We start from the raw sequence: 18,458 nt of genomic DNA, 5'->3' as shown, positions 1-18,458 counted from the left end.
GGGCTCTAGACTTTGAAGCATCAGAGCATTATTTCTTAATAAGATTTAACTACATGTACATATTAAGAAAATATATCAACCCCTGGACAGGGCCAATTTTGACCCCAGGCTATAGTTTAAATAACATTTGTTGAGGTCCACTACACAAGGTTTCATGCAAAATATCTACCCTCTAGACTTTATCATGTCACAGGAGATAAGTTAAGTTTTTACTATATGTTTCCCGGGGAATTTGAACAAAATTAGTAGAGGTCCACAACACAAAGCTTTATTCTAAATATCTAACCTCTAGCTTTTGTCGTTTCAGAAAAGGTTTTTTTTACTTTCGAATAGTAACATATAAGCAAAACATATTACCCCCCAACCCCAAAAGCGGGATTGATTTTCACACTAGATGCATAATTTAAACAACTTTGATAGACGTCTACTAGAAAACGTTTCATGCCAAATATCTTAGCTTTAGCTTTTAGGTTTACATTTCAGAGAAGAAGATTTTTTAGGTTTTTACTGTATGCATATAAGAAAAATCTATGTTCTCCAGAGCGGGGCCTATTTCGGGGCTATAATTTGAATAAACTAGGTCCGATTCACAATGTTTCACTCACGACGACAGACGGAGGGGGTTACAATAGCCAGTTGTGCTTAGATAAACTTATTAAGGGAAAGGTTGATTAAAACAGAAATTTATTCGGTTTACAGACCAAATTCTCGATGTCCCATTATAATTATCGTGATTTCTAACAAATATTTTAACTTCTTCTGCTTCTGTTTCATCACTGAGCACATTTGACGTTCCTGTTTATTTTTATCTTGACTTTTTAGCAGTGATAGGAGTTTTTATTTATATGGTTAGATTATGTTATAACATAATGTAAAGTCATGCCAGATTTCTTTAACTGCGAGGTGAGCGATGTAAAGTTTTATAGAAAACAGACGTAGACAAATGCAAACTTTTTAATCTGCCAATTCAATTTTCTTTTTATATGAAACTTAGCAAAGCCGGTCACCATGCCAGACTGTCTCTGTAGATTTGCTACGTTTGCAAAAAAATATGTCAAAAATGTTTTGTTAGTCTAAAGATTAAATTGTCGTATTAAAGTGGCTTTATACCTATTCAAGAGTAGATGGTGAGTCTTCATGTAAAATTCAGAATAAGTTAACATTTTTACATGTTCACTTTCAATTTCAAAATAAACCTCTCCTGAATAATCAATATTAAAAACGTAGTCACCGTGACCAACATTTATAAACTATCCGTAATGTTTAATTTATAAAAAGAGTGGGGACACTCTTTTTTACATGTTATACTGTTTTTAAATTTTATCCTAAACATTATCGATTATTGCTCAATCGCCATTGTGAAAGTCAATTTTTTTAAATTAATTTAATTTTTTTTAAACATACCACTAATTTGTCTTAGTTTTGCAGTAAAAGAATGAACATATCACGCTAAAACATATCTACAACTCGAATACCAGCCATACGTGTAAAGGTCAGACACTCACATTGATATTTCCATAGACTTACATAATAAGAAATGGTCTTAAAATAGAGTTTTCATGCTAAAGAGGTCATTTTTCTAGCAGAATGAAATACCTGACACATAAAAATGTTCCTGTTATATAGGGGTAGCCAACCAAATTTTTTGCAAAATGACTTTAAAGAGGATTACCCCCATTTCATTGAAATTTTCTGCTGATCACAGGACTGACATACACTTTTTATAAATGCAAATATCCAAGTCAAAATTATCACAGAGACTCCTGAAATATTTCATTTTCTTCAGAAAACAATGTAGTGTTACTTTTTAAATTAGTTTTTATACTTAAAAATACCCCACTTTCATCCAATCACCTCATGTATAAATTGACTCATACGGTTTTCCCTGCGTAAGTGTAAATAACTTCCGGTTTAAAGTCAAACAATTTGGGTACATTTTCAAAAAAAACATTATAGGCTGTTCATTCGAGAAGGAAACAACAACAACAAAAATGATTAACATAAGTATGAAGAAATTTGTACAGTTGGATTTAATTGGTATTGGAATATCAGGGGTTTTACAACTTGTCGGATATTTAACACCGGGATGGGTATTAATGGAATATACGTCGACCTATCAATCCCACAGTGTATGGTATCGTATAGAGTGTACAAAGGAAACTCATACCTCTTGTGTAGTAAAATATAGTACGTTTTTTATTATTCACATGCAAAACTGTTAAACAACATAAATAGTTTAATGTAAAAGTAGTTGATACTTTATCTCATTTCGGCAAATTAACATCATAGAAACTTGGGAATAGAATCGTAATTGCGACGCATAAATCGGAACCCGTACCGGTGTATTAAATTTTGACCCCGTTGAAAATTGACCCGATGGGTCATTTTTAAATGTTGAGAACTGAACCTCAGTCATTTTTATACGTTGAAAATTGACCACGCAAAGAAATCAAAATAAAACTTTGGTCAGAAATTCGTTAAAAATGATCAATCGTTATAATTTGATCGTGTTTTGTATGCAAAATCGTGCATGCATATGTATAAGTGTTTAACAGTAGGTTTAAGCCAGTCTATCGGACACTAGCGCATTCTTAAGTTATTGTTTGGTAATATTGACCTGAGACTCTTTCGTTAGTTTTCGTAATTTATTAAGGTATGGCCATCCTAATGCATGACCGTTTTCAAATAGGCTAGAACTACTTTTAAATACATTGAAACTAAGGGCCATGGGTTCAAGCCCCGGAAGGGTCAACTTTTTTTCTTTTCATTCTTTCTTTTAACATAATCCATGTATCTCTAATATCCCTTATGGGAAGAAAAAATGTTTAATTATGATTATTTAAGTTATATAGGTATTTATTGCTGAATAACGCTAAATTTAGTGACAAATATGGCACCTGTTATTTTCAAAGTGCAATTAATTCAAAACTTACCAAAAATTAACGGGAAAACATATTTCATCATGAGGATATTGTAGATTATCTAAAGGTTCCTTATTTCGGAAAAAGGGCCCTTCTTACAGCTAAGATTAAATTAAATTAAAAAAGTGGAAATAACTCAATTTTCGTACGGTAAAGTTTGTTTAAATTTTGCATACAGGTGTCCTTTAAGGTATATATCTGACCTATGTTATCAATTTTTCAGTTTCTTATAGTGCCCGTTATGATGGTCATACCTTAATGATAGGAAAGTTCTCGAAATTAAAGTTTATACAAACGTCCCGATGGCCTAGTGGTAAGTAAAATAGCTTTGCAATCCCGAAGTTGTAAGTTCGAATCAATAACATTTTTTTTTTCAGATTTCTTTAATTATTTTTTTAAATTATATGCAACATTATTGAATGAATAATTATTAAATTCTTGTGTATTTTCTTAAAATAAATTCATGACTTTGATATATAGATGCAAATTTATATGAAAATTTTCATAATTTCAATTTGTACAGACGTACGATGGGTGAATGGCATGCACAAAAATTTAGTAGTCAAGTTTCGCAAAATATAATATATAAAAAGAAACAGCAACAAAAATAATGTTTCATTAAGATTTGAAACTAAAAATGTTAACTCCTTATCACTTAGGGTAGTTACGCAAGTATTGTGTCGGTAACATAAACCATGTTATCCGTATAATTTATTTTGGAGACAAAAGGCCATTGAATATTCAAATGTCTCAGGTCAATATTGCCAAACAATAATTTTATATAATGTTTTTATGTATAATAATATGACTTAAGGTAAAGAGTTGTATATTTATATTGATGGCTTACCTACTGCAATTATTGGTAAATTCACTATTTTATATATCATTTTAGGCTAGTGTAGACAAACGTATGGTAACTATAAAATGAATATGTGTTCATATTGGTCAAGGTCTCATTTTAGCTATACTATGTCATATAATGTTCAGATTGTGTACTTCAATTAAAAAACAAAAGATAATAGGCATGTAAGCATGTTTGTAAGAATGAGTCCCAACACTCAGCAGTATGACATTTTGCAAATAGGAACAGGTTTCCATAGTAAATTTTCTTAATTATTTATATAATTAGACAAATTTCATCTCACATTTTTCCTGTGCGAGTCAACCGTGTTCATAAAATAGTATTGTGAAATCTGTGAACGTTTTTGTATTATGAGAAATAACAAACATTGTGGTTAATATGCATATGTCACTATTTTTTTGTCGAATGATGAAGACCTACGTGATCTAACATACATGCGAAGCATTTAGGAGTTTGCTTTTATATTGGTCCATTTATTGAGTTTATTGTGACAAGTGAAGGAAAGACCGACTATAATAAATTAATGTATTCCAGCGCTTTAAAACCGATAGTTTTACATTGGCGAACTATATACCCCAGGTATGCGTTAGGTAATAAGTTGTGCGCTTAAATTTATGACCTAAATACATGCATTATATAAGCATATAAGCACTGGTCTCAAATATCGACGCATTAATCCCCCCCCTCCTCCAGATGAGGGTTAAAATGACTTCGACATAGAGAAGACCGCGTAGGGATGACGATTTTATTTTATAAAACACAATATATAACAATCATTGATTAAAATCGTTTATTGCTTCTAAGGGATCACTGTTTTCCAGATTTTAATATTGTAAGTGCAATTGATAGCTCGACTGTGTTACTATTTATTCAAATATTCAAAACTACTTTCACTTTCGGGTTTAAACTAACAATGGACGAAATACTGTCACGCGTGTTGAACGATATTGAACGAATTACAATAAACGAACAATAAAATAACTGAAACATTATATTTGTAGTAAATAGCACAAGGGTGTTTAAATTGAATTGACTTCCGCTTTACAATTACAATTTACAATTGCTTTGTTCTATCACTTCCGTGTTCAAGCCGCCATGTTAAATGTAGTGCGTTCCCGCACACAATGAAATACATGTGTAAAGTAATTGGGTACTGAACAGGGGAAGTTACCATTTGCTGGTACACTACATTTCTCGCAGCGTTTACTCCCCCTGATCAGTACAGAAAAGTTGATGAACGAAGAACAAAAATGTACTTCGGTCCAAATTTATGGGAGATAGCTGTTTTAAAACCGAGTGTTAATATTCATTCTAAAAGGGTTAGATTTGTTTCAACTAGTGTGATATCTTTTAACATTATTGATAGTAGGATATTAGAAGACAGTCACTTTAACACTTGTAGACGACTCCCTTTGATAGCAGAAAAAACTAAAGAAACACTATTCTGCATGCAATATATAATACTATGCAATGATACTAATTTAGTATATTAAAGCTTACTAAATTAGTATCATAAAACTATCCATAATCAATTATTGCCGATGTTTTGGCTAATTGTTATTAGCTCCTGATCGACTTGAATAAAATGATAAAATAATATCATTACTTAAAAATCTGATAGGAATACAGAAATATGTATGGTCATGTATTGGTATGTTTGGCAATATAGTTTTCTGATACCATAAAAATTGGGTCAGACTTCTAAATTGATTTTGACATGACTAACATTTTTTTTTTTAAAATGCCCTAACAATTCAGTATTCATGCTAAATATTTTTTTTTTCGGGAAGAATGACATGCCTAATATATTAAAATGATCTCGTTAAATAGGGTTGACTGACCAAATTTTTCGCAAAAGATGATTACTCCCTTTTTCACTGAATTTTTATGCTGATGTCAGAACTAGCATACTTTTTTAAAATGCAAATATCCGAATGTAAAATCATTCTAGAAAATGATGATACAGTACAATTTCTGAAGAAAAAACAATGCAGTGACAGTTATAATTAAGTAGACTGACATAAAGTGCGATTTAACAATTTTGTTTTCAGCATGAAATATTGCATTATTATCTGAATCTTGTGTTTTGTCAATTTAAGATAAAAGTGTTAATGGTCATTACATTGTTTATAAGACCAGGCATGTAGATGTTAATCCCTTACCATCATGAAAAAAGTGAACAATCTTAGAACTATAGGAAATCTATGAGCGTGTTTTACACAGAAAACGCATGTTTGCAATTAATCCACGGCTCTTCATTTCTTTGTTGGATTAAAGAATGAACGTTATTTAAATGAAAAACGAGTGAAACTTATAAGCCCAGGGTCACATTTAGTGCATTCAACTTTAATTGGAAAGTGACAATGAAATTATCCAATGTTTTGAATTCAGACTTTTTGTGAGAGAATAATATTTTGGTCTTCTACAAAAGTTTGACAAATATGAAGTCAAATTTATATCGCGACCTGGTCGTTAAAATTTACCAGGTCATTCAAATAAAAACCCTGACTCTATATATATATAGGTGCTAAGGTTAAGTAAAGGAAAAGGGGTATTTATATTTTGTAGTGCGAAACACCATGAACGACTGCTTAGAAAATTGACAAAACTTACTGCCATATAGGTACACAATTTATGTGATATTTAGCATCTATCATTGCCTTTAGAATAAACAGCCAGCGAAAAATCTTGCACCACCAGGGAATGTGACAAACTTCTCTACCAAAAGTGTCCTGAACATTTATAAATTATTGCACATAATAAATTGTGGGTTAATTAACAATAATTGACTTAAATTTACGTTTTATTCATTTGTTTTCTCATCGTAAATGGTATTTTTAAAAAATGTCTGGGCGTTTTTTGTTTTTTTTTCTTCTTCTTTTTTTTGCAGAATCCGGCCAGATAAATGGAAAGTTTAGAATTCCCATCGGATTATTTTTTGGCATCACATATTTTGGATTTTCTTATTTTTTTCAAATTGTGGAAATGCATCATCATATGATTGATATGTATTTTAATGTATTCTCCTGTTGAAAAAGTGTGTATTGAAGCATTTTACGGAAAATCCGATTGGAGTTTATTCCATTTATTTTGACTGGACAAAATCCAATTTGAATTCACCCCAACTTGATATTTTTCAAATGGATTTCTCCTAAAATGAAACCTATCTGATATAATTCCAATTTGAAAGAAATGGAAATTTATCCAACTGGAATTTAAAAAGGAACAAAAAATTATATAAGGTAGGTTTATGTACTGGGGTCATTTTTAGCCTCTCACAGGTTCAAAATTTTCTTTGCGATGAGGGGGCCTACCGGCCCCTTTCTAACCCCCAAACACAAAAGGGGCACACCCCCGTCTGGCAATCCCTTGGTGTATCTTTTTAATAGGGGGCGGCGCCAAAAAAGTGGTCTTTTTTTAACAACATTTCTCGAGCAAAAATAAGTGTTGGGGTCCTAAATAAGGCATTTATTCACCATTTTAGACAACATAAATAGGGGGGTGAAAAAGGCGAATTAAGAGTATATATCTGGTAATGGATTAAAAGAAAAAGATAAAAATACCTGAAATTACCAAAAATCGCATTTTTTTCATGTTAAAACATGGCCTAACATTGAATTTTGAAGAAAAAAATGTTGTTTTGTAGAATGTTTTGTTTTAGACTTTTCAATTCTGTTCCATTCCCCTTTCGCCATTTTGCTTTCAGAGATGCGAAAAAAAAACCCCAAAGTGTTGCAACGCAAGTAAATACAGATACAACAAAGTTGTACTCTTTTGATTGTTACTAATTCGCAATGCTACATTTTTGCTATTAACGCATTGTTACATTTTCGCTTTCTTGCGTTGTTAAAATTTTGCTTAGTAACATTGTCAGATTTTTGCGTTTTGGTTGAAAAAGAATGAGTGCACATCAGAAGTTAAGGCAAAATATGACCATGAGATTAATAAATGATTTTATAATGATAAGTTTTCACTTTTTTCACATTCTTGCATTGTTATATTTTCCCTTTATTACATTTTCACCTTTTTCAATTTCGGTCGGGAAGTCGGGAGCTAAGTAATAGAAAGAGCATCGAAATACGAGGCTATCTGAATTGTACGAGGGGGCGTAGCCCCCGAGTATAAATCAGATTGCCGAGTGTTTTGATGTTCTTTCTCTTTTGTATCATAGTCAAAAATAAAAACACCTTCCCTGATGTCACAATATGAAACCCCAGAAAAAAGGAACCAATGAACGAGCATCTGAATAATGATATTTCTATCGCTTTCCCTTTCCCGGTCGTCACAATATGTAAACCCCAGACAAAATTAACCAATCAATGGGCATGCTCTGCAGTGCGGGTAACTAATACCTGCACTCCAGTTAACGCACTGTGCATGTATATGTATACGATTTAACTCTGACACATTTTCAACAGAAAGGCCCCCAAACTATGATACAAAAAGATATTATCACATCTAATTTTGAATTAAATGTTTATACCATTCAAACCATTGTGCAATTACAAATTAAGTGAAAATGCTAGTATGCAAAATATGGCAATGCAACCGTGTGATAAATAAAAAAGTGACATGTGAAAAAGCGAAAATGTAAAAATGAAATGTGAAAACATGCACATACGACAGTGTTGGACTTTGTTGTGCGTCACTTTTGTCGCAATGCTTCTTTTCTTGCTTTTTATGCATTATAACATTTTCACATTTTTCGCATTCTTGCATTGTTATATTTTCGTTTTGTAACATTGTCGCATTTTTTGTGTTCCGGCTGTACTAGCGAAAGTACACATACGTAGCTAAGACAAGAGCTTAAAAATATGATGATAACATGTTACACTAAACGGTGACAGTTGTATTCAGACGATACAACATATTTAGATAAAGCAGAAACATTTTTAAAAGCCGTTACAGGATATAACATATGCGTCGCAATAAGCGGTCCCGTTCCTGAGTTCCTATAATAATTGCAAAGCAATTGCTTAATATTTGTTCCTTAGCATTTAAAACTAGTGCACTACAAAATGTATATCAATAATGACAGCCCCTAGGTGCAAAGTTGGCCCTTCACCTTAACGTTGTTTTTTTTCATATCCTAATGCCCGGATTTTAGACGTTTGGTGTATAATATTGTATAACATTGTCGATCACTTCAACCTTTATTTTCTATCATTAAACCTTGGTTTGAATAGAGGCCTCTCCGGATATCACTTGATTCTACTTAGACGCACAATTATTAACTATTAAATTGTTCCAAGCATTAAGTATTAATTATTGTATCAGACCGCTACAAAATTTGCTTTATTTATGACCCTTTAGTAACGACCCCATGGTCACTTCATTAGACATACAGTCTTATAAGAAAAATTTAACATGTTTTCTCAAAATTCCAAATGCTTAGAGCTCAGCTATATGATGTTTAGCATTTTTCTGATCATTTACCTTTTTCTGCAAAATCCACAAGCCAATCTCAGGTGTATATCTACACATGCTGACCTACTTTGTTGTATAGTTTCATGACTCTTGGTCATTTTTTTCTCGGCTACGTGTCACATAATGTGAACATTGAATGCTTTACTCTGTCAATAACTGAATTTATCCATACGCAAAACCCAGGTGCTTAACTTCACATGTGAAGTCATGATGACGGTAGCTCAAAAACTTTTAGAGCTACAAGTGGCACAACATGTGAATGCACGCACGCATGAACGGACAAGGGCAAATCTTAAGGGAGCATAAAAAATATCCCTCAAAGCACAAGGCTTTAAGCCGAGATATTTATTTTTTTGCACTGTCTATTTAACTTCTTTTAAGTTCAGTTGGTGTTATCAACATTATAAGTTAAATTAATGTCTCTTACCAAAATTGATAGCTGATTGAAGAATAAATGGATAGCATCATTAAAACCCCTGACAATTTTTCCCTTATTCTTTTTCAGACGTTGGAAAGGACTTTGACACAACAAAGTATTTGAAAACTGTTACCACTTTAGCACTTGTTTCGTGTCTGGCAGTTTTTGTTTTACTTATCAAAATGAAGCCATGTCCTGAAGCTGCTATGCTGAAAAGACTTCCAATATGTGCATATTTGTCCTTGTTGTCAGGTTTGTTTTGAGTAAATTCCTTATTGAATGTAAAATGATTAAGATGCATTGCTGCAATATCCATGTCATTTATGTAAATGTTTAAACTATGTTTGCCTAGTCAAATTTAAGCTTCACGCATTTTATGATCAAAAAGTAGGTGGTGTGTGTACACAAAACAATTTATAACAAAATTTTTAATTGTTCAACTGATTTTTATTAATTTAGATGCATTTGCTACGTAAATGCAAATAATTAATCAAATAAATCCCTTGATTCACACATTGTCTTAACAGTGCTCCCAGCAGGCACTCGACGTTGTTTCAACGTTGAAACAACGTTGAAATATGGTCGTGACGTTGTTCAACCAATATTCAACTATGGACGACTATACGGATATATTGCCAATGTATATACAACGTTGATTCAACGTTGTTTATGTCGAAGTTTTACATTTTGTTTAATCATTATATAGACTTTTATACCACTAATTTTGTGTTATAATTCTTTTATTGAATTAGTCTGTAAGTGATTTTTGTCAGGAAAATTTGCGTTACAATCTTTTTCCGTATATTCAAAATTAGCGCTTAAACAAATAAAGTTGGAAATAATTTTTCACTTTATATTAACGCTTTAAATGTTAGTTAATATGTTTTGTTGTTTGTTGTTTTATTTTTTAGTTCTTTATGAATAATATTAATTAATAAATTGATATTAGTCAAAACCCCGTTTATAAAATAACGCTGGTCAGGGGAAGTAATTGTTGCGGTCTATGATTTTGTTTGTTGTCTATGATTATCGTTCGTGCAAATGGTGGCGCTGTTTGGAAAATTTGAAAACAACACGATTGGCAATTTATTTGGATTTCGAAGGTATTACCGTAATGTTTTACTTTAGTTTACTGATTATTTTCTAAAATATTATTATTTATTCTTAAAATTCTACTTTAATTTACTTTATGAAATAAATGAGAGATGAAAACACATGATTGAGTTGATTTGACACGTTTTCGCGACCTAATTGAATGATTTGGGTTCGGTAGGCCTTGTAAGCATGAAGTTATTGATGTCCTTGGCAATTTATGATTTTACAAATCTTGTCTTTCTTTAATTTATTTTTCATATTATTAAACATTTGTCTGTACTATATCCTAATTAGAATTTAATCAATTATAAAATTGAAACCTATTAAGTAGTTCGGCCCACATAATTTACGTCCCAAGACAATATATATAACTATGTCTGCATGTGTTTATATTTTAGTGATAGTATAATACAGTGTTAATTAGTTTGAAAAATACATTATTATTTAGTTAAATAACAAAGTTGAGTGTTAAACTTTAAAGTTGAATAGTCGTAAATTTATAGGGAATAATAAATCTATTTCTATTTTATTATATATTATTTTATATTTTAGATCCTGGTCTTGGCTGAAATTTAGAGTATTGCAGCTGTAGTCTGTATACCATGCACTCAACATGAAAAGGACTGTCAGGTTTGTTAAATTGAATTTAATTCTTATTAATTTATATATTTGAATTTATTTACAATACAAAGTATAAATTTTTCAACTACTGGATATTTATCTTGCCTTAAAATATATTATTTTCTGAATATTCCTGTAACATTATTAATATAAAATTTACATGTTTGTTGATTTCAGGATGCTGCATAAAATGGTCTTAGGTAGAGCCTAGAATATTAATTTCTTGGGAATATGCTGCAGTTTTTCTTACCAATCATAGGTAAGACTTTTAAATAGCTTCTTTTTTAAAGATTGTGTTGTCTTATATACAGTATTTGCTGTCGATATGAAACTTAGCTATGTTTCAATTTCTATGCTGTTTTATGATGTAAATCTTAGAGAAAAGCATTTTAAGATAAAAACAAATCACTCAGTTGAGTAATTATATGTATAATTTGAGATTGACCAAGTCAACAACTTCTTATTTTTATTTGCAGAAGCAGTAAGAGACAGCCAAAGAAGTACTCAAAAACCTGACATACCCAGAAAGATCTAGAAGAAAAGATTGGAAGAGATTGTAGCTTAATTGTTAAAACTGTTAAAGTGAATTTAAGCTCCACTTGAACTGTATTTTTTAAATAAAATATCTGAAGCATTTAATATTGTCTTGATATTTTGTTAAACTTGGTAACTTTGCTTTATATCCAAAATTTAAAGTATGGTGGGTTTTCAACGTTGAAATGACATTGAAACTTCAACGTTGTACCAACGTTGAAGCTGCAACGTTGTATCAACGTTGAAATTTTAACGTTGTTTCAACTTTCAAATCCGAATATAAATCCAACCTTATTTCATCGTTGAAATCTGACCATAATTCAACGTTGAAACAACGTTGATGTGCCTGCTGGGCTTATTTCGAATAAACGCGAGGTTTGATCCATATGGCTGCCATCGAAGGGGTTTTTGGAAAATCTTAAATAGAATAATTTTAAAAGGGGTAGAAATTAATTAAAATGCTATCATGATGTTTATTTACATCTAAAATTAGAAAGTGCTTAATTCATAGTAAAATTAGAAAGTCGAACACTGAATTAAATATGTATACTTCAGAAGTTACAATCAATACAAAACATCGAGAGTAACTATTTATTATTTAGACATTCGTCCACACTGTATTCATTTTTTTTCCTTTTAAAATTTGTTTACACAACAACTTAAGTTTAACATTTACTCACAGTAAAGGCTTCATGCCATTTATTCTTCTAATGGATTTATATTTCTAACGGTGGCAAGTGGGGGTATGAATCATCTTTAATGATAGTTTAAGTCTTTGTAATCTTTTATCTTTCATTGCTTTACTCACTAAATGTATTGTCAGGAAAACCATAAGTTTACAGTCGATCACCCCCTTTCCAGGTTTTTAAACGTCTGTAAATATAAAAGAAATCCTACTACATGTCTAAACGTTTTGACCTGTTTACCTTAAAGTACGCTATAAATATTTTTTGTCACGAAAACAATATTTCAAATAACGTTCCACGATGTGTTAATATTAAAAAAAATAGTTTCTGTTAAAAAATGTGACAATAAAATGTCATTAACAAGACCGAAGTAGAATGTAGCCATCTTCAAATTACATATTTAGTATAACATTCAGGTTGTCACGTTGACAAATTTTTGGCGGTGATTCAGATATTTTTCAAATTCCATTCCTTACAATGATCTTCATTAATTTTTTGGAAATGTTGATTATGAAGGAAGTTATTTTGAAAATCCATGTCAAAACAAAGATAGTATTAGAGGGAATAAATCTGGTAAAAAATTAAGTATTTTTGTGTTGCATATTTGATGTTACCTTATAGAATGACAGGTGCCATGGTAATATTAATGGGGAATATATTACGTGTTAATCTAACGACGGAGTTAGTGATGCAGAATTTTCCACTTACCTTGGGCTAAAGGATTATATGTCCAGTTCGCAAGTCTGGGTCTTCTTCCTAACCAAACAATTTTATTGGTCTAAATTTCTGACGTTGTTAATAACATGTTATATAATCGGCAGAAGAAAATAATAAAATAGACGAATGTCGGGAAGATTTTATATGTAATTACTCAGCCATTGATCAATTTTAATTTTACAAAAAGATTTGTCCAACAATGGCGGTCGTTTTTATTGTTTATTTTATTGTTTATATGTTGATTTCTGAAAAGCTTTTAATAAAATTGACCATTCAAAATTATTTGATTAACTCCAGAAAATACGTATTCATGGATATTGTTTACGGGTTTTAAATGTATATTTTCTGACTTAAAGTATTGTGTTAAAACACAATATGGTTTAAATGATTTATTCCTGTGGATATTAGAAAATAAGACAGGGCGATAAATCTAGTTTGACTATTTTCACTTATCTATCTTACTAAGACAAATCTGTGTCACAGTCCTTATCATTTATTACTTATCAACTTATGTAACTTATATATATATTATACCTTATGTTTGCCGATGATGTAGCAAACTGTGCAGACACTGTTTCCAAATAGCAATAACAATTGAATGTATTTGGCCAATCTGTTAAAAACTGGAATGGAAATCAATCTTGATAGCACATAATTTATAATTTCTGTTTTCCGTAATTGTGGTCCTGTACGTAATTATGAGAAATGGTACTTCCGAGGTAAATGCAAAATATGTACTGTTTAGGTATGGTTTTGAGACATCAGTATGTTCCTTAATTTTTTTAACAAATACTTATTGATTGTTGTACTCAACAATGGCATGACAATATAATGATTTCTAGTCGATTTTTTCACGATAATAAATTTAAATCAACGCTACCTGTTTATAGAAATACCATTTATACATAAAAGGCGCTGTGTAATGTTCGTTGTTGCAACCATATATTAGGAAAAGAAATATGCAGACACAATAATATCCCAAGAGAAGAGCGTTTGTGTACAACTTATCATGATAACATAGATTGGGAGTTCCATGCTTTCTATATGTAAGAACATACAATCGTATTAGCTATTATTATTCATTCATTTGGTATTTTGGCGGAAAAGATGTTTTAATAAATACACGTGATATAACTACAATAAGGAAGCTTGTGTTTTATGTATAAGTTTTAATGGATAATATAAACAACTAGTCTTTGTTCCCAATTATAAATATTGGTAGGCGACGCAACCATATTATAAAATTGTTGTATAATTGCTATGCATTTAGGGCCGGAGGGTTAAGAACATAAATAAAGTGATTTGAATTGAATCTATATTGAATTATGATCGTTAGGTAAACAAAATCGCTGGCTGCTTTAAGTGCCAAAGTTCAGCTTAGACATTATTTTGTATATGAAATACAAGATATGCCACTGATTTGGATTATTTTGGCACTACTAGAAAGACGGATTAATTAATTGGATAATTTCTGATCATTATTCTGATTTCACGAGGTTTATAAAAATTAAAACATTAATTCTATAGTGTAACATAACTTCATTACTTTCCAAATTAACGTTTGAACATTTTGTAAATATCATTTCATAACTTTACTTAAAGACCCAATGAAAACGGCGACCCTTTTTCTTAATTAAAAATTGTTTTTGTTGATGGATATGCATAGTGTATTTTAATATCAATCTTAAGACATTCTTAATTTACTTCCATGAAAGTTTTGAACATATTTATTCATGAAAAAAATCCGCCTAGATTTATTTTCTATCGATTTACCCACACTAGTCAATAACTGTTTACTGCCATTCCTTGTAACCACACAGAATACAGACAGGTCCATTATAAATAAAGGAACCAGGCAGCAGCCCACAAGAGTGCCATGCTGTTTTAAATTTCTACCTTGGTAATTTTTGTACGCTCGTTCGTTTCTACCTTTCGGAAGGTATGTTCCTGAAAAATAACATATTGTCACCCTAGAGTAGTACATTTACGGGCTGAGTTCTACTTACTCTCATATGAGTTTACCCATTACTGCACAAGGTAACGATATGTAAGGATGGCAACTACGTTCATGACATCAAATGATATCAAATAGACTTAATTCAATGTTATTTTCGACCCAACTATAAAATGTGCTACGATATTGAATCGGACCACTAGTATTAGTTAATTTTGTGTGCCGACTTTCGTTGTAATTATCTAGAATTCCTTTATGTACAAATTGTGTAATTGATTTGTTTATGTTTTGTGTATATCTTTTATAAATAACACATGTAATTATTCAAGATAATCAAAGTTTATCTTTATATACTCATTGCACGAAGACCAACATTTTGAGTAATTAATAACGTTAAATATATATATGATTTTGTCTGTATTTCAGGAATTTTGTGGGTTGTACCTGCTGGTCAAATCTAGACTATACACTGAATTATAAATCAGACTACATCACATATCATGTGTCGTATTCTGCCATTATTGCTGGAATTGGTGGATTATTGGCATTGCTGCTGTCACTGTTTACGTTGTATTTCGTGTATTTTAAACAACCAGAAACAAACGACCAACACCCCATGGCAGACCAACAGGAATTCTCATTATTGTAACTACTATGTCAAAGTGCTTAGAGGCAACGAAGATAATTGGCTGTCAAATTGAATACAAGTTTAACAAAAGTAATAGAAAGTATTATAAATAATATCTGTGGGTCAATTTGCTATAAAACATTTTAACAATTTACAATGACTCTAAATTATCTTTTTTTATATTACTGTGACATATCCTGCATTGTACATATTGTACGATTATTTTAAATTATTCTAAATATCCTTTCTTTCAAATTCATTATCACCACTTTGAAACATAATTTAGGGAAAACGTTTAAAAATCTGGATAAACTGTGATCCCTCGGAGGCATTGAACAAAACAAAATATCATGAAAATTACAGACTTGGTTTAATTGAGTCTTTACATGAGGGATAATGACAAAGTGCAACATCCATCATGCTCCTTTGCACCAGCTTGATCGGTACGCAATTTTCAACACTTAAAAGTGTTAAAATTCATGATCCCGAAGGACCAGAAAAATATAACAACGCTGAAGTGAAGAACGGGGCAACTATTTACAGCTGAAACACAGCACTTGACACCCGCCTTTCATCTTTTCTGTTACAATGAAACATAGAGCTTAGATATTTTATGTGCAGACTTGTAAAGTGGTGCGATTAATTCATGACATCGGGATAAAAACTGATTCTGCACTGGGAGCATTAAACAAAGGTTGTTCCAATCATGTAACCAGTCGTTAACCTTTGTCTTTTGCTCAAAAATCATTTGCCATATGAAATAATGTCCAAAAGAATATTTTATCATTGCAAAAACTATTGCTTAATATTTGTTATGTAGCATTATAAAGTAGGGCACTATTATGTTTATACAAATTATGCACGTCCTAAGTTGACACTACATGAAGGTCATTCTTGTACATAGTCCTTAACGTTTTTCCCATCCCAATGCTCGGATCTTAGATGTTTGCTGCATGACACGGCATTGTAGATTACTTCAAACTGTGTTCTTATCATGTATCGTTGGTGAAAATTCGCCATTTGATTCTTCGTACACTTTAATTTCAATATTATCAAAATATCACTTTTAACTAATTAACTGTTGTATACCCATAAAATATATACAATCGAATAAGTGATCCCTATCAAATTTAGAGTAGTACATACAAATTTTATACTCACAATGGTAAGATTTAGTATTTATATAATTTACATTTGTAGTAATAATTTGTCAAATGAATTTTACATATTAAAACAGTTTAAAACTTAATTTGAAATAATGTATCAATGATATAAATACAAGAAGATAAACGTAAAATATTTTGACAATATACTCAAGCTTTTAAGATAAATACTAATCTCTAGATAATTTCAAGGCTTATTCTCTTGTTTTCTTTGTTTGTTTTGAGTGTCTGTGTATGTTGTTATTCTTTTACGCACGGCTATCTCAAACGAAATTTTTGTTACAGTATCTCATTGTATATAATTATGTATAATATTTGTGAATGAAAGGAAAAAAAAACTTTCTAAGCATTATATAGCTGACCTATACGAAGTAAGTTAAACTCATGACCCTAAAGTCACGACCCTGTGGTCACTTCATTGTGCATAAAGTCATTTAAGAAAAACTTGGATTTTTTTCTCAATAAACCGAAATGCTTAGGGAACAGATATTCGATATGTAGCATTTTCTAGTGAACATTTACTAAGTGTTTTTTTTTCTAAAAGCATCACCCTTTGATCATTTAACTTCCGTGGAGTCATTTAAACAAAGCATGACTACGACTTATTGTTTGATCCGTTAGTTCAAGGTTAAGAGTTTACATATAATGGTGATTGTACAAAAGGTCATAAAGGAAATTGCGTTCATGATAATTGCTGCCTTCCTCATAATTGGGGGCGTCTGTGGCCGAGTGAAACAGACCACGCCTAAATATAAAGCCAGTGTTTCAAATTTCACCTTATTTCAAAAATGTCATGAAAATTGATTTAACTGCAATTATATTCAAAATATACCAACAGAAATAAAAGCACATTGGAATGTGTTTAAATGACAAACAACGCCCTTAGCTACCTTTAATATGTCGATCTAAATTATGTTTACCTCGACTTAGATGTTTATTTATCTACATCGAACTTACATTATGTTAAAGATCATGTATGTTGTAATATAGATTGTAACCACATTCAAGTGAAATTTGATACATGTATAAAATCATGCTTCTAAAACAATTTTCAAACATTTAAGAATATGTCAAATGTGTACTGCAAATATTTTCCCATATTATATGTAATCATTAAAATATATGCAATCATTTCTTATTGAAAAAAAAAATGACTCAGACTTTACAGAAAAATTCCTAATTACCTTCCTTTATTAGCATGAAATGTAAATTGGATAATATTTTTACAAATAATGCTTTTTTGAACCTTATAATATTGATAAATCTTTATTTGAACATTATATTTATGATATAAAACCATAAAAATATTGTGTTACAGGATCTTTGACAAAGAATATTCTTGCTCATCAGTTCAATTTTTTAAGGCTCATTTTACTCAGAAGTTTTACATGCGGACGTCATTTGAACCTTCCCGCTTTTTCCAATTTATTTT

The 18,458-nt window shown here is 30.9% G+C and overlaps 1 protein-coding gene and 1 long non-coding RNA gene across 3 annotated transcripts; both read left to right on the top strand.

The window, feature by feature from the left end:
• The first annotated feature begins 1,895 nt into the window (after positions 1–1,895).
• Positions 1,896–17,486, top strand: LOC132725202 (uncharacterized). Of its 2 annotated transcripts, XM_060710292.1 has the most exons (4): positions 1,896–2,187; positions 3,145–3,234; positions 9,716–9,880; positions 15,662–17,486. In XM_060710292.1, exons 1-4 carry the CDS (start codon positions 1,992–1,994, stop codon positions 15,694–15,696), a joined length of 486 nt encoding a protein of 161 aa, XP_060566275.1. In that variant the 5' UTR covers positions 1,896–1,991; the 3' UTR covers positions 15,697–17,486. The 2 variants fall into 2 exon arrangements, with proteins under 2 accessions (XP_060566275.1, XP_060566277.1); XM_060710294.1 differs by lacking the exon at positions 3,145–3,234 and having other exon boundaries at positions 1,906–2,187.
• Positions 11,189–11,983, top strand: LOC132725204 (uncharacterized). Its single transcript, XR_009625023.1, has 3 exons — positions 11,189–11,353; positions 11,522–11,603; positions 11,821–11,983. It is a non-coding gene; the product is annotated as an uncharacterized LOC132725204 (long non-coding RNA).
• Positions 17,487–18,458: the final 972 nt, after the last annotated feature.

This window comes from Ruditapes philippinarum, unplaced genomic scaffold (assembly GCF_026571515.1).
Source record: "Ruditapes philippinarum isolate M1 unplaced genomic scaffold, ASM2657151v2 ctg673_1_1_1_1, whole genome shotgun sequence".
NCBI lineage: Eukaryota > Metazoa > Mollusca > Bivalvia > Venerida > Veneridae > Ruditapes > Ruditapes philippinarum.
Note: the sequence above shows the minus strand (reverse complement) of the source record. Positions and strands in the feature narration are given on the sequence as shown.

Excerpts from the sequence above, each read along its gene's own strand:
- LOC132725202 (XM_060710292.1), top strand. The coding sequence starts at position 1,992 with ATGATTAACATAAGTATGAAGAAATTTGTACAGTTGGATTTAATTGGT. Across the intron at positions 3,235-9,715 it reads AACGTCCCGATGGCCTAGTG|ACGTTGGAAAGGACTTTGAC; the intron begins GTAAGTAAAATA and ends ATTCTTTTTCAG. Across the intron at positions 9,881-15,661 it reads ATATTTGTCCTTGTTGTCAG|GAATTTTGTGGGTTGTACCT; the intron begins GTTTGTTTTGAG and ends TCTGTATTTCAG.